The sequence below is a fragment of the Schistocerca nitens genome, chromosome 1, assembly GCF_023898315.1.
Source record: "Schistocerca nitens isolate TAMUIC-IGC-003100 chromosome 1, iqSchNite1.1, whole genome shotgun sequence".
Lineage (NCBI taxonomy): Eukaryota > Metazoa > Arthropoda > Insecta > Orthoptera > Acrididae > Schistocerca > Schistocerca nitens.
Window position 1 is genome coordinate 1,122,606,358 of NC_064614.1, and position 17,790 is coordinate 1,122,624,147.

Below are 17,790 nucleotides of genomic sequence, written 5' to 3' on the forward strand. Positions count from 1 at the left end.
TTTAGAGTCTACAGTTGATAAACAGTATTTTTAATATAGAGCTGACCTTATGACCTATTTCATATGCTTCATCAAGTACTTCCCTTTTATGTTCTTTCTGCTGCTCTTTATTCAGTTTGGTAACATAATAGGCTCGGAACCCTAATGGCGGCAAGTCTGTGGCTCTGAATATCAGCTCATTCGTAGCGTCACTCATTCTACCAGGTGCGGTCCGGACAGGCTCAGGTATTGGGACCAGCTGAGTAATTTGCTCCTTCCCTTTTTGTACAAACATAAAAATGAGCTGAACATATGTTCCTTATTCTTTGGCGTAATAACATACACAAAATCAATTCCATATAACAGTTTGCTGCACAAATATGCTTACCATTTGGATCTTTTACACTGTATGAAGTTGAAGTCACTGGAAGTCTCACATAGTGAGATGTAGGATAGCTCAATGGATTGTATACAAAAACAACAAAAGAATTATTCACTTCTGATACCTGGCACTCACTCACATTGAGCTTCAAACATGGCTTGATTGGTATTTCTGATAGTTCCTCTTTCACCACTGATGACTTTGGTATAATTTTCCTGTAAACAGATTTTATTAATTATCCATCACAATCCATAAAAACGGAAACCAATGTGAAAAAAAGGGTAATGGAAAGATTACTAATAATCTCAAAATAACAATAGTTAGCAATTACTTTGAACATATGCTATCAGACTATATACTCTTAATATGTTTTCAGCTAACAGCTTTCATGGCTCCATAAGGAAATTTACCAGTATGGTTACCTCTCCTTTTCCAGAAATTTCCAATAAATATTTCAATGCACCTACTGCGTAGTTGCCATTAACATACATATATGAAAGATATAACTGCAGTTTTACCTCGTTAGGATGCAAAAATACTGCCTTTTTTCTTTCTTTTTCCACAATTATCAGATAAATTCACCATTTAAATTTTTTATACTTACTGTGACCTCAACCACCTACACGGCATTCTCCATCTGTAATCTTCCATAATAACTTTTTTGTTCAGCACAGCTCACGCTTTCAGGAAATGAAAAGGTTATTCACATCTTAAACAAAAAGTCAGTTTTCCTATCTGTTTTCGCTCTCTATGGGCTCCACAACTTAACATGAGTTCTCATCCTATACTTTCTATTAAGTAATCATCCCTTCTTTTCCACTGTTTCCACAAACCATGATTCACTTCTACTCAGTGCTGTGCTCTAGATGCACATTCAAAACTTTCTTCTTCAAATTAAGGCCTAAGTTTGATGCTAGTCGACCTCATTTAGTGAAAAACGTTCTCTTCATCTGTGGTAGTCCAATTCTTATATCCTCCATGATTTGTATGTAATGTGTGATTTTGTTTCTATGGTAGCAAAATTCCTTCACTTCGTATACTGCCTGGATTCAAAATTTTTATATTAAGTTTGTCACTTATCTCATTTCTGCTACTACTGATTGTTCTTACCTTTCATTGGTTTTCTCTGAATCCAAATTATTTGCTCATTAGCTTCTATATTCCATTCAACAGGTCCAGTAAATTTTCCTCACTTTTATTAAACATAGTGGTGTCACTGCCAGCCTTATTTTTAATACCTTTTCAGCTGAAATTTCAGTTTCATTCCAGAATCTCTTTTTATTTCTGTCATTTCATCTTCAATGTACAAATTTAAATGTTGGGCAGAGAGATAGCATATCTCTCACACACCTTTTTTGACCTAAAATTTTCTCTCTTGTGACCACATCTGTAGCTGAATGGTTAGTGTTTCTACCTTCAGTGCAGAAGGAACCCATTTTGCTTCCTGGTACATCCTTGAACTTTTTGATGTAGGGAGGTTTGGAAGATGATCAACTCAGCCTCATGAGACCAATGGAGAATCTGTTAGAATAAAGAAACAGTGGCTTTGTCAAGTTTCATCTACTGGCAATAACAGCTGGATGGATTGGTGATATTATAGATGGCTTCTGGTACTGCCGTTTAGGCAGCAGCCAACAAGTCAGAGCAGGTCTAAGACCTAATCCATGAGTGATATTTAAGTTTACTCTTCTCTCTTGGTCTTTGGTTCTACTTGCTCCCTTCTAATCCTTTTATATAGTGTACTCGTATATTATCTGTCTTTCCTGACAGCTTATATCTGTGTTTCTGAGATTTTCAAATGTTTGCACCATTTTGCATTGCTCGATTTTTTTTTAAATTGGCAAATCCTAAGAAAGTGTTTCCAAGTCTTATCTCCAGTAGCAAGCTCTCCACTAGCAAGCACAATGCCAGAACCTCTTCTCTTGTGCCTTACCTCTCCGAATGTCAAACTGATTGTCATCTAACAGCTCCTCAATTTTCTTTTCCATCCCCCTTTAAATTATTCTTGTCAGCAACTTAGTTGCATGAGAAGTTAAAAATTTATCTGCCTTTGATATCATTGAGACTGTGTGGATGATATTTTTCAAAAATTCTGATGTTATGTCTCCAGCCTCAAAGATTCTGTACACTAACTCGAATAATCGTTAAGTTGCGCTTTGCCCAATGATTTTAGAAATTATGTTATCAATGCCTTTTGCTTTGTTCCATCTTCCAAAGCTCTGTCAAACAATCTCTACAACTAGGTCACTTATGTCTTGCACAATGATACTTTTCTTCTGTTACATGCAAGTAACTTGAGAGACAATCAATGTAGTATTTCCACTTATTTGCTCTCTCTTCTGCATTTAAGAGTGGAGCTAATTTATTCACTTGAAATGTTGACAGTTTTGCTTTTAATTACACATAAAGTTATTTTGACCTTTCTATATGCTATTTCCTTTTTTTATTTATTAACATTTTTTTCTGTAGCCAATTCACTTCAGCTTCTTTGCAGTTCCTATTGATTTAACTCCTAAGTGACTTGATTTGCTGTATAACTTCCTTCTTTTCCTGTGCATGTCTTTATTTCTTTCTTATATTGATAAATTAAATTTTTCTTTTCTTATCCAATGTTTCTTTTCACAGTTCCCTTCCTTGTATCAACTTCTGTGAATGCCATTTTTAAGGATCTCAATTTGTCTTAACAGAACTGCTTAGTGTAGTATTCACCATCACAATACTTAGAGCCTAAGAGGACTTGGAATACACAACATCATTGCTTAATATTTCAGTATTACCCTTCTTTACACATTGATTCTTTCTGATGATTCTCTTAAATTTCAAACTATTCTTCACCATTACTAAGTTGTAGGATGAATCTATATCTGCACCTATGTGTGCCTTACAATCCAGCATCTGATTTCAGAATCTCTCTCTCTCTCACTCTCTGTCTTCATGAAGTAATCAATGGTCTTTTCCTGGTGTATCTCCCTCTCTTGTGATTTCTGAACAGTATATTTGTTATTAATAGTGAAAATTAATTTCAGCACGCAAAGAGTCTATTTCACCCCCTTGTAGGGTGAACTTCCAAAGAAACACTGTAGTGAAAAACAAGTCTTAGATTGTAAGGATCCTTCACGAGTATCAGGAAATAAATAATGTTGTTGTTGTGGTCTTCAGTCCAGAGACAGGTTTGATGCAGTTCTCCATGCTACTATATCCTGTGCAAGCTTCTTCATCTCCCAGTACCTACTGCAACCTACATCCTTCTGAATCTGCTTAGTGTATTCATCTTTTGGTCTCCCTCTACGATTTTTACCCTCCACACTGCCCTCCAATACTAAATTGGTGATCCCTTGATGCCTCAGAACATGTCCTACCAACCGATCCCTTCTTCTAGTCAAGTTGTGCCGCAAATCTCTCTTCTCCCCAATTCTAATCAATAACTCCTCATTAGTTATGTGATCTACCCATCTAATCTTCAGCTTTCTTCGGTAGCACCACATTTCGAAAGCTTCTATTCTCTTCTTGTCCAAACTATTTATTGTCCATGTTTCACTTCCATACATGGCTACACTCCATACAAATACTTTCAGAAACGACTTCCTGACACTTAAATCTATACTCGATGTTAACAGATTTCTCTTCTTCAGAAATGCTTTCCTTGCCATTGCCAGTATATATTTTATATCCTCTCTACTTTGACCATCATCAGTTATTTTGCTCCCCAAATAGCAGAACCCCTTTACTACTTTAAGTGTCTCATTTCCTAATCTAATTCACTCAGCATCGGCCGACTTAATTCAACTACATTCCATTATCCTCGTTTTGCTTTTGTTGATGTTCGTCTCATATCCTCCTTACAAGACACTGTCCATTCCGTTCAGCTGCTCTTCCAGGTCCTTTGCTGTCTCTGACAGAATTACAATGTCATCGGCGAACCTCAAAGTTTTTATTTCTTCTCCATGTATTTTAATGCCTAATCCGAATTTTTCTTTTGTTTCCTTTATTGCTTGCTCAATATACAGATTGAATAACATCGGGGAGAGGCTACAACCCTGACTCATTCCCTTCCTAATCACTGCTTCCCTTTCATGTCCCTCAACTCTCATAACTGCCTTCTGGTTTCTGTATAAATTGTAAATAGCCTTTCGCTCCCTGTATTTTACCCCTTCCACCTTCAGAATTCAAAAGAGTTATTCCAGTCTACATTGTCAAAAGCTTTCTCTAAGTCAACAAATGCTAGAAACATAGGTTTGCCTTTCCTTAATCTACCTTCTAAGATAAGTCGTAGGATCAGTATTGCCTCACATGTTCCAGTATTTTTACGGAATCCAAACTGATCTTCCCCAAGGTCGGCTTCTACCAGTTTTTCCATTCCTCTGTAAGGAATTCATATTAGTATTTTGCAGCTGTGACTTATTAAACAGATAGTTCGGTAATTTTCACATCTGTCAACACCTGCTTACTTTGGAATTGGAATTATTATATTCTTCTTGAAATCTGAGGGTATTTCGCCTGTCTCATACATCTTCCTCACTAGATGGTAGAGTTTGGTTAGACCTGGCTCTCCCAAGGCTGTCAGTAGTTCTAATGGAACGTTGTCTACTCCCAGGGCCTTGTTTTGAATTAGGTCTTTCAGTGCTCTGTCAGACTCTTCACGCAGTATCATATCTCCCATTTCATCTTCATATACATCCTCTTCCATATCCATAATATTGTCCTCAAGTACATCACCTTTGTATAGACCCTCTATATACTTCTTCCACCTTTCTGCTTTCCCCTCTGTGCTTAGAACTGGGTTTCCATCTGAGCTTCTGATATTCATACAAGTGGTTCTCTTTTCTCCATAGGTCTCTTTAATTTTCCTGTAGGCAGTATCAATCTTACCCCTAGTGATATATGCCTCTACATCCTTACATTTGTCATCTAGCCATCCCTGCGTAGCCATTTTGCACTTCCTGCCGATCTCATTTTTGAGGTGTTTGTATTCCTTTTTCCCTGCCTCATGTACAGCATTTTTATATTTTCTCCTTTCATCAATTAAATTCAATATTTCTTCTGTTACCCAAGGATTTCTACTAGCCCTCGTCTTTTTACCAACTTGATCCTCTGCTGCCTTCACTACTTCATCCCTCAGAGCTACCCATTCATCTTCTACTGTATTTCTTTCCCCAATTCCTGTCAATTGTTCCCTTATGCCCTCCCTGAAGTTCTGTACATCCTTTGGTTTAGTCAGTTTATCCAGATCCAATCTTCTTAAATTCTCACCTTTTTGCAGTTTCTTCAGTTTTAGTCTACAGTTCATAACTAATAGATTGTGGTCATAGTCCACATCTACCCCTGGAAATGTCTTACAATTTAAAACCTGGTTCCTAAATCTCTGTCTTACCATTATATAATCTATCTGACACCTTCCAGTATCTCCAGGCTTCCTCCATGTGTACAACCTTCTTTTATGATTCTTGAACCAAGTGTTAGCTATGATGTCTTCAATAGGTTTCCCTATTATACCACCCATGAGTACTAGAGTGGAGTTACCCATTCAACACTGTCCTGCACTTTCTCTACCCCTCTATCTTCTGCCTGTGACACTGGCATGTATACCTGAACTATTGTAGTCATCATTGGTTCATTATCAATTGTGAGCACAGTAATTTAATCTCTGTACTTTTCGTAGTAACTCACTCTTTGCTCTACTTTCCTTTTCATAAGTACTCCTACCCCCATTATATCCATTTCTGTTGTCACTGATAAATTATCTAAATATGTCTGATCATAGAGTCTTATCTTATTTCCTATTATATTTACATTAGGGCTTTCCATTTCTCTTTTCAAATTTTGTAGCTTCCCTGTCCCACTGAGACTTCCAACATTGGTTTTACACTCATTTTCTCATAGTCATCTACCCCTTGGCTTCACTACAAAGTTTTTTTACTCACCAAAAATTTGCTTTAACTTCCTGTGGTTAAGAAATTTCTACAATATAACCCAGAATTCTCTTCTCCATTTATGATCACTGAACTTGAGACAGCCCTTAGCCATACAAAATGTAGAAACGTTATAGGTACAGATGGGCTCTACCCTGAATTTTTTGTGTACAGAGGTCCTACAAAGTGAAAGCAGTTAGTTATCCTTTTTAATGAAATTCTCTGCATAGGAACACCACCAGTAAGTGGTAAAGTAATATAAACAGGGAGGAAGGAACAACTGCAGAGCACTTTTACCCAATATCTTTACTTAGCTTCCCATCGCAAATTAGTGAAAAGAGTCTTCTAAGATCAAATAAAAGAAAAAACTAATTCTGTGCACCTGATGGTTCAGACCTCATTGAAGCTGCTGGTTTCAGGTACTCTCACCGACTTCTCACATACAAACTGCATGCCAGACGAAATTCAAGACCAGGAAAGTTTTGGTTGAACTGCCAACAACTTTTGGCATGGTGTAGTGCAAGTCTCTAACACTGGAATTTCTGAAACCAGTACCTCGGAAGACTGTACGTAACCTCTTAAGCAGTATGAGCAGTCAGTGGTTTCAAGTGCACAAATGTAAAGAAGAAGAGTGGATGATGTGTACTCAGTGACAGCTTGGCTCAAGGCTCTGTTCTTTCTCTGGTGTAATTCAGCCTCTACACAACAGATCTGTCAAACTTTACCTGCAAGAAATTTCAGTATGCAGATTACCTTGCATTTTCATACTGGAGGGAAGATTTTTCTGAATGTGAAGAACACATAACAAACAGCCTCATTAAATTTTATGAATATCTTAAGATGTGGCAACTTAGACCTAATGTTCCTGAAATGGAAGTACTGTTTGGCCATGATAACTTGACGACTGTGGTACTGCTACCAGAAGTGGAGAAAATCAGCACCATTTTAAAGATATTTGTTTGTCTCTGTGTGCTGCCAACATCAAGTTGCCCCTGAAGTCAAAGTATTATGAAAGGCTTGTGTCCACTACCAAATAATTTCTGTAAGCACTTGCTGCAAGTACTTGTTGCACAAGCGCCATTATTCTTAAAAATCAGAGCGGTCTCCATTTTTGTTACATTATTATTAACAAATAAAAATCGTGAATGAACACTAAAACAAAACAAAAATTAAAACAAAAAGCAAGTGTTAAGAGGAGTACATATTGATGTTACTAATAAATGCTATTTAATTAACTAAAATCAGAGGACTTCACTCAGATTAACAACTTCAAGGGCGTCATATGTAAATTTCAAACATCTCTTGTATTTTGTATAATCAAATATTCAATAACAAGAAACAAAAATGTGGCACAGTATCTCACCAAGAGACTGACTTTTAATTACTCTGATTTTTGCACACACTATTTATGGCTTTTATCACAAATGTGTGCATTTATGTTTACGGTAACTTTAAAAACCAGCAAAAATTTATAGACGTCTGTACGGGCATTCTGCTCTCCCTTCTGGTAAAACAAACTGATTGGTAAACTCATTTCATACTACCTTTTCTGATGACATCAAATATGTGTGTTTAGGGGTTCCAATGATACATTTGTTTTGGCCCATCTGTTTTTGTGCAGTTCATCTTTTCAACACTGATATTTTCGCACCAGTACTGAACATACACAGCTTTTGCAAGTTTGAGAAAAACTTCCACAAAATGAGAAATTCAGCAAGTATTTGCAACAAGATACAAGAAACTAGAATGAATTTTCACCCTGCAGCAGGGTGTGTTCCGATTTGAAACTTCCTGACAAATTAGAGCTGTGTGTCGGACAGAGTCAAACCTGAGAATCCGATCTGACACATAGTTATAATTTGTCAGGAAGTTTCATGCAAGAAACTGTTTCCCCTAACTTGCGAACTTCCTGAAGTTGGCGAAACTAATGGACATCACTGGGGGAGAGGAGGGGTGGAAGAGTGGGGGGGCATGTGGAGTTGCAGATATGGTGGTTCCTAATATTCCATCCAGTTCTGTGACTGTATTGATAGAGTCCCATACCACAGCAGAAAGTTGAACAGAATGCCTAATAAATATGATTTCAGGATTATGATGTTAGAATGGTTGCGAGACAGGCAAATAAACTGCAATGTCTCCATGACAAAGGCTGAACTGTTATCCAAAATAAAGGAAAAAAAAACAGAGGCCACAAAGCAGTCCATTTACCATCCTACTACAGTGATCTACATCCAATAGAACTGGCAGGGGCCAAATAAAATACAGTTTCAGGCAGAACAATGTCACTGGTGACATGTCAAAGGAAAGAGTGCAGAATCTTATTAATGTTGCTTTTCTTTCAGTTACTGCACAGGACTTGCAAGGTTACTGAAGGTAAGTGTAGCAGCAGGAGGTAGAGTATTGGACACGAGATGCAATAATGGAAATTGCCATTGATGAGGTTAACATCAATTCCACACCCTCGAGCAATGATGACCATGACCTTGAATCACACAAATGACTGTGATCATTCACAATTCTTATAGGCACAGTGAATTACACTTTGTAAACATTGATACATACTATATATAATAGAGGGAAACCCTGCATGTGGGAAAAATATATCTAAAAACAAAGATGCTGTAACTTACCAAACGAAAGCGTTGGTATGTTGATTGAGACAATAAAAAACTCACAAACACACACACAAATTTCAAGCTTTCGCAACCCAAGGTTGCTTCATCAGGAAAGAGGGAAGGAGAGGGAAAGACAAAAGGATGTGGGTTTTAAGGGAGAGGGTAAGGAGTTGTTCCAGTCCCGGGAGCGGAAAGACTTACCTTTGGGGTACACACACACACACACACACACACACACACACACATATGTAAATGCAAAGAGGTTGGGCAGAGATGTCAGTCGAGGCGGAAGTACAGAGGCAAAGATGTTGTTGAATGAAAGGTGAGGTACGAACTGTGGCAACTTGAAATTAGCGGAGGTTGAGGCTCCATCGCAGTGAGGCCATGGACGTGTGGGATATTTGTGTATAAGGAAGTGGCATCAATGGTTACAAGGATGGTTTCCGGGGGTAACAGGTTGGGTAAGCATTCTACGCGTTCGAGAAAGTGTTTGGTGTATTTGATAAAGGATGGGAAATTGCATGTAATGGGTTGAAGGTGTCCATCTACGTAGGCAGAGATACGTTCTGTGGAGGCTTGGTAACCAGCTACAATTGGGCGGCTGGGATGATTGGGTTTGTGAATTTTAGGAAGTAGGTAGGAGGTAGGGGTGCGGGGTGTCGGTGGGGTTAGGAGGTTGATGGAGTCAGGTGAAAGGTTTTGCAGGGGGCCTAAGCTTCTGAGGATTCCTTGAAGCTCCGCCTGGACATCAGGAATGGGATTACCTTGGCAAACTTTGTATGTAATGTTGTCTGAAAGCTGACGCAGTCCCTCAGCCACATACTCCCGAAAATCAAGTGCCACAGTCGTGGAACCCTTGTCAGCCGGAAGAATGACGATGGATTGGTCATTTTGCATTTACATATGTCTGCCTGTGTCTGTATATGTGCAGATGGATATGTGTGTGTGTGCGAGTATATACCTGTCCTTTTTTCCCCCTAAGGTAAGCCTTTCCGCTCCCGGGATTGGAATGACTCCTTACCCTCTCCCTTAAAACCCACATCCTTTTGTCTTTCCCTCTCCTTCCCTCTTTTCTGATGAAGCAACCTTGGGTTGCGAAATCTTGAAATTTGTGTGTGTGTGTTTGTGTGTTTTTTATATTCTCTATCAACATACCAACGCTTTCGTTTGGTAAGTTACAGTATTTTTGTTTTTAGATATATTTACTATATACTCTCACGTGTTTAATAAATGCCATGTGCAAACATTCCAAAAATCAGTTTTTGACTTTCAACTCAACATCTCTTAAGATGTACATTCACCTACTTTCATTTTTCACTATTTGTGATAAATAAACGATACATAAGTTATAGGTAAAATTCTCGAGTATCAATATGTCAACAAATTAAGTGATTTCTGATCTGAGGGAAGTGCCACTTAAGCAGGCAATATTTCTGTGGGAGCCACCTCTGATTTCATGTTAAGCACAGAACGCAGGTAGTGGTGCAGCACTGCTGCAAGCAGCCAACACTGCCTTCCCCTCACCAACCCTCTCCCTTCTGCAGCCCTAATGTGGGGGCATAGCTTGACAGCCACTGCAGCAATTGCCAGCTTATCAAGGACAAACAATTTGTCTATTCCACCTCTCTAACCATCTAGAATCAGCAAAGATCAGCTCATGGTTTGGTCACCTTGACATAGTCAAGTACAATGGTAAGCTAAGATACCTTTGTGCCACATTAGACAGAATTCTGACAAATATAAATGCCTTTCCAACACAAGTAAGACAGTATAAACATGGGTGAACCTAGCAAGAAACAGGCAGATAGTATATGGGGAGCAAATACATCAGTTCTCTGTGGAGCATCTCATGTGTTATACTCTGCAGCAAAATATAGCAGATCAGTCTCACTTTGAAGGGCTCATTAGAAGAAAGCTGATGTTTATTTGACTGCAGCTATGAGAAACATTAGCAGCAGAGTTCAGATTTACACCTGCATGCTGACTACCAGTTCTACTGAACATCTGCCCAGTTCACCTTCATTGAAAGGCAGATCTCTGCAAACTCTGTCATCAAGTTTGTAAAACTTTAATCAATCCTTCTTCACAAAGTCTGAATCTCAGTGCCTGTTAAAACACCTCAAAGACAGAAGACCAACATGAGAAGGAGTCAAAATGCTCTCCACTAGATTCAGCCAGGGTGCTAAATGGAAAATGAATGGAAGCTACGAATAGTCGGGACCAGGAGCCTATTCAACTGTTAATAAGTTCCAGGCTTTCACTGTCTTATGATGGTGTGGGTACAGCTCAATAGATTCCAGACTGAAAAAAGTATGAGCAAATATGCACAAGTGGGGCTTTTTCACTCACGTAGTGAGTCACATTGCAAATGAGTGCCTAACAGAAATTTTCTTGGTGGTATCTAGTGCCTGCATGAAGCATCTGATGAAGTGCTCCACTGAATGGAGTCTGCTGACATTCATGTGTGGCATGAGCTGTTGAATGTTTATATTATGTAAATAGTTACACACATTTGTATATTTTGGTTAAGTATGTAAAACAGTTTTGCTGATCAATAAAACCCCTTGACCATCCCCACCCAAACTGGAGGACACTTTAATAGAAAAGGAATTACACTGTTAAGGATTACCTAATAAACTAAATCTGTAAGTAATGTTATATAAAACTATTAGTGTTATCAATACAAGTCAAAGTGTTGCTCCAAGTAAATATGTTATATTGAATGTCTTATATTCTTGGCTTGCCGTGTATTAGACATCTACTCAATGTATGCATTGTAACTATAAAATAAAAAGCAAAATCATCACTACTGAAAACATCAAAATTTTGTTCCTCCAAAATGCCTGTCTGTAAAGTGTTCTACCCTCACCTAAGTGTCCTTTAACTTCTCTGTATTCAACTTTGACTTTTGTACTTAGGCACAATATCTTACCTTAATTGCTTCTACATTTTCTCACACACATTCCCAGATTACAGAGTGCTGTTAATATACTTCAAACATGTCCTTTAATTGTCACTGGTTTCCGAAAATAAATTATACTATTTATGGGATTATCACAAAGTCTACAATATTAATTGACAAGTGTAGAAGTCTGACCTTAATTTCACCCAGAAGAAGATCATTGTTATGGAATATTACTTAAGACTGTACATTAATCACAACATAAGTTATTTTACAGAGGATCCCCAACACAGAATGAGTGGCACTCATGTTTTCAAACTTACTTAAAAGCTGCCTCAATAGCTTCAAGGCATTCTGAAAAGCCATCTGACAACATCCGGGCATAATCCTTTGCTACATGCTCCTTCTCTGTACCTGTTATAGCATCATGGTGCTGCATGACACCCATTGCCTCTCTCATCCTGTTCAGATCTTTCCAGTCTTCTGGTCCCACACTAGCCAGGGCATAAAGTTGTTTGCAGACCTGTATACATTAAAGAAGTTTGTTCTACATGAAACTCCACTTCAAATTGCATTACAGTGTCTGGTTCTAAAAGATACAAGATGAAAAGGGGGAAGGAAACTAATACTCATTTAAATATTCACTCACCTGCAAAAAATTATTCCCTAGTCGTTCAAACCTTTTAATAGTGGGCCTTGATGTAAAATAACCAGTCCAGTAGGAATGTGGATCATTTGCATAAGGGAAAAAGTCATCATTTTTCACAGGCCACATCAGATCTTGATCATTAAGAGCCTTTAAATAGCATGCAGGTGTTGAGTAGAACACATTTAATTTGGTTCCATTTGATTTGTTTGCATTGACATACCTATCAACAAAAATAAAATAAAATAAAATAAATTGGAAACAAAGACTATTAGGCAGTCCATTAAATAATCTTTCAAACTAAACAAAAAATATTGCATCTCCTTTCAATGAAGAACATAATTGCTGCAAAAATGTACAGGTATTTTACCTTTCCCTACAAGAGCTATTTCTGCTATGTTGTTTCTTTGTCTCCTCATTGTGCTGTACAGAAAAGTCTTATAAATAGTGTTGACGAAGTAAAGCATTTAATTAATTCACTATAGCTTGTGTCTCACAAAAACAAATCACAGCACCATTTTTACACTTCTAAGTCTCTAAAATGAAGAAATTCTTCTACTGAATTCTACAACAAGAGAGTGAAAATAATTCATGGATGACTATGGCTACTATAAACTGAAAAGGGAACTCCTTACCAAATTAGTTTATCCAGATTCTTAAACCACATATCAGCATTCTGATAGTGAAAATCCTCTCCCATTGTGAGTAATATGTTGTTGGAAGTATAATATTCAGCATGTTTTTCTGCATATTTAGTAAAAAGTTTCATCTGCAGATAAATACTTTTGCTTTACTTTATAGTTATGAAGAGACCAGCATCCGTTTCAATTACTGCTTGGAATACACACACAATACTAATAACACAGGATTCTCTGGTAAAGCACAGTTCACAAAAAATCCAAACACAATAGTTGTGCAGCTAATGATACCATAGTCTGACACATGTCTCTGTTATATAGATACAGGAGGGCTGCCTACTAACAAGTAACGAAACTGGAACATTTATGCAAGACTGCTAGACACTAATTAAATACTGAGGCAGTAGTTTTAAGAACTTTTAAATTTTTCCTTTCATGTGAAAAAGAGAAACACAGAAATCAAGATGAAAAGAGCAAGATGAATGAGAGCTGGAGGGAAGGGCAGAGGCAGAGTCAGAGTCAGGAGATGAATCTCAGAAGCACTAAAAAATCAATAGCTGACAGTCAGATTGCAGGGAAACAAACCACCAGCATCAAATTGTCTATACAATTGACTGCATATGCATTCAGTTCCCAGCCCATGATATTTGGGCATTGTTAGTGATTTGGTTTATTTGATGAGGTTAAGATTTTCCTCTGAAGCATGATGTGACAGCACAGGCCCAGCAGTGAACCTCTGGTAAAACAGGGTAGTAGGTGCAGATGCGGTTACCAGCCACTGCAAACTAACTTCATGGAATTCTAGAAAAATAATCAAGGAAAAATGGGTGCTGCATACAATTCCATGTAGTGAAATCACAATATAACTGGTATAATGAACTTACAGGAGGAGTGATACTCATTTACATAAAGAGTCCTTGGGTTGGTCAGAGCTCAATTTGTTGACGTCTCATAAGTTCTGTTATCTCTAATAAATATGATGTTCATGTTAACAGTGGGGAAGTTGGCGAAATCTGAATATCATGTAGAATATAAAAAGCTTTTTTTTCTCCTTTTAGAAGGGATTAGCTTCCCAATTCAAATCAGTATAAGAAATAAGATAACTTAATAAAATGTATGTGCATAGTGTTGGTGATTTCAAAAATGGAAGATTGCTTTTTAAGACTTTCATGCAATGAGCCAAGACCTCACAAGCTGTCAGAAAATTGTAGGCTGTTATACAAGTGATACTAGTTCTTGCTTCTTGAATATAAATCAGCATGAACTGAGAAAGTGCCACATCTTGCCTTTTTCACACACAATATCCTGGGAATCCTGCAGTTACAAAGCAGATTCTACTTCCTAATTTCTCAAAAGCATTCAAGACCTCATCACACTTTGGATCATTAACAAATGGAATGGGTTCTTAAATTGTGACTGGCCTGAAGGCATTTTAAATAATGTAATATAGTATGTTGTCCTTGGCCGTGAGTGTTCCTCAGAGACAAAGATAACACCAGATAAGTATGATTAACTGTTCAGGTTACTTATGAACTTAAATGGTCAATTAGTGTGGGAAATAATCCAAGACGATTTATCAATAGGAGGTCAGATACTGAGAACTACATCAGATGGACAGGTGTGAGGAAATAGACTGACTGTGCTTCTTCTGGAGGAACCAAGCATTCATTTAAAATGAATAAGGTAGCAGCACAACCCTGAAACAAAACTGTAAGCATTGTTAAGAACAAATGTTAGAGTTTAATGCCTTATTACAGTACCTCTACTCAAGAAGAATTGGGAAAGGGGGCAGTTAAAGCTCAGTTAATCACTATATTCATTTAAAGTGATTTAGGGAAACCACAGAACATCCCAATTAAAATGCCCACATCAGGATTTGAAACCTTTCCTCCCAAGTCCCAATAGAGGTTGTTAATAATAACCAATGCATCATCACACCACAGTTTCTTGTTGATGTCTAGCTTGCATTAACAAGCGTTACTATCACTGGTACTGCTTAGCAGTTACTGTGGATTTACTGCTGTTGTGATTCATAACAACAGACAAACTGCTTTAAAAGTGTAAGCATATTTTCCAAATTTTTAGCTCCTGCAGTCATGTACCTTCCACACTTAACCAATTCTAACAACTGACACACATAGCTGCAAAGATTGAGAAGTAACCGTCAGTAATCACATGGCAAAAATGAATGTCGAGGTCTCCCATGGAAAATTTTGAGTGGGGATGGCAGAGGGGGGGGGGGGGCTTTGAGTTCAACATCCCATCGACATTGAGATGGAGCTGGAGCTCAGATTTTGTCAAGGATGGGGAAGGAAATCAGCTGTACCCTTTCAAATGGAACAATCCTGGCATTTGGCTGGAGTGATTTGGTTGGAAAATTTTAAAAATTAGAGTTGTGTTTTAGGCCTTTAAATACTGTATTTCAGACACTTTCTAGCCCCAAATAATGAAGATTTTCCAGCAATTAAAACAATTGTGAACGAAATCAGGTTAAATGGAAAAAGCTAAAAATCAATTTGATAAACATAAAGATGCTTTAGAAACATTTCTGTAATTTATGAACACTGCAAAATCATTACATGTATATATCTCAAATTATTAATTAAAATGAAAGTAAAACATGTACACACAATCCACTTACATCATGAGACGAGGCTTGTCTTCAGAGTTTTATACAAAAATAGTTACAAGTCTTTCTCATCTGCCTCTTCTTCCTGGATCTGCCTCTAGTTGTATAATACAGAATCTTCACTGGTGACTGAAGACAATTTTCTCATGAGTGATAGTCTTGTTACACTCTTTGCAGCCTTAATCTGATCCTTTGAAAAATTATTTTGGTAATGTGATTCATTTTACTAATGATCAAAGAACCTGAGCTTCATGTATTCATACCATACCAAAATTCAGCACTGTTTTCCCTATCACTTCTAAAAACTCTCCCACAAGCAGCATTGCTATAAGGAATAAGCAGTAATGCAAGCATAAGCTGGTTCAGTAACAGATATTTTTTAATGCCTGATGCATCACACATAGCAGATATTTTGTACCAAGCAGTATCAGCTCTCTCTTCTTCCACCACTCCAAAGTCATCAAACTGGGATCTTGAAAACTCCAATTCTTTTTTTTTTCTCTCCATTATCACTCAGAATGTGAGGAAATAGCTCATTTAGTTTTATAACAGACGAAGATTTCCTTCTTCTAGATCTAATATCCTATAACTTTAAAGTTTATTAAGAAGTCATCATGTACTGAACATTTTCCTTTGATTTAACTACAGAAGTTGATGAAAAATCTTCTGACACCTTAATAAAATTTTGTAACTACAGATTTTTCAAGCTTGGTATGCTGAATGTAGCTTATTGTGTCTACACCAATGACAATTTCTTCATCCACTTTGTGATATTTATTTTTTTGAAATTTCAATTTCAGCAGGCTACCAGAAGTATGTACCACAGAAGAATTGATAAATCTCACAATCACACCTGTAAATAAGTTATTTAGGATGCTATGAAGTCTGAATTACTGTCTCTTCTTTCTGAAGGAATACATTTGCTTTGGTAAATAATGAAAGGTATTACACACGAAAAGAAGATATAGCTTAGTTACTGGATCTGAGATTGTTTACATTTTTTGAAGCTCCCTCACTGAAAACTTTTACAAGAAGTTCCCATTGTTCAATTATTCTTTCTATTGACTGGAGCAGTGTGAGCTATCTTGCACAAACATTATTCAGCCTTTTATGGAGTTTACTGCCATATATATTTTGACAAAGTTTACTTTTAAACTGTCTTTTTTGGAGAGAGTAGAAAATGTCATTTACAAATTCTTCAGCATGAAAATATTGTTGCTTTTCATGCCTGTTTTTGCAGCTAAATGAAACAGGTGCCATGAACAAGACTAAATTTTTATGTATCGCTTAACTTCCTTCAAAAAAGCAGCACTGTATTTGCATTATCGCGTCATTCTGTGTTCCAGATGTTTTAGTTCTTCCACAACTGTATTTTTTAGCAATATGAGAATCAGGAAATATGTTTTTGAACAGTTGTGAATTATGATTTGCACAACAAACTGGCACGGCTTGTTCAACAATAAATGAACCAAAAAGCATTTCAGCACTGGTGAGAGAGTCTTCATACAATCATGCATTTGAAGAGTTAAGGTTTGTTAAGTCTGCATGTACTTTACACAGAACACGACAAGAGCAGTAATCACGACCAGCATGCTTTATAGAAATGTCTTGTGAACACACTGTACAAAACACAAGTCGGTCTGATTTATATGATTTTACCAAACATGGCCATTCTTTACTACAGTTTCTGAAATTCCTGTCCAGTTTCACATTTTTTTGTAACACTGCCATCCACTGTACTGACACTTTGGTATTCCACACTATTACTGTCCAAATTTGGTACAATACTTTTCTCACTTTCACTTGGGATATCTTTTGCACTGTTTAATTTGGCATTATCATTTGTGTCAGGCTTTTCCTTACAGACACTATGAACAGGTGCTGAAGAAGCAAAGAAAAAGGAAGGCTAATTATTTATATTTTTAACAAACAACTAAAACTTTCCTTAACAGCTTACACAGTGTTTTCAAATTCTAGATGGATGAATATTACCACCAGACACAATGTAATCAAATTAAATAATTGTATGGCATTGTTGGTGGCCAGGAGGCCCCATCCAGAAAGTCTTATTTCAGTCGACGTCACATTGG

General features: G+C 37.3%; 1 protein-coding gene across 1 annotated transcript in view; it reads right to left on the reverse strand.

The window, feature by feature from the left end:
* Positions 1–17,790, reverse strand: part of LOC126238558 (lysosomal alpha-mannosidase-like) — a 181,475-nt gene that overhangs the window by 57,926 nt on the left and 105,759 nt on the right. Inside the window, exons 8-11 of the mRNA XM_049947799.1 lie at positions 12,437–12,656; positions 12,111–12,310; positions 368–576; positions 47–258 (exon numbers count right to left, since the gene is read on the reverse strand). Coding sequence (XP_049803756.1) covers positions 47–258; positions 368–576; positions 12,111–12,310; positions 12,437–12,656 — 841 coding nt within the window. The remainder of the gene's footprint in view (positions 1–46; positions 259–367; positions 577–12,110; positions 12,311–12,436; positions 12,657–17,790) is intronic.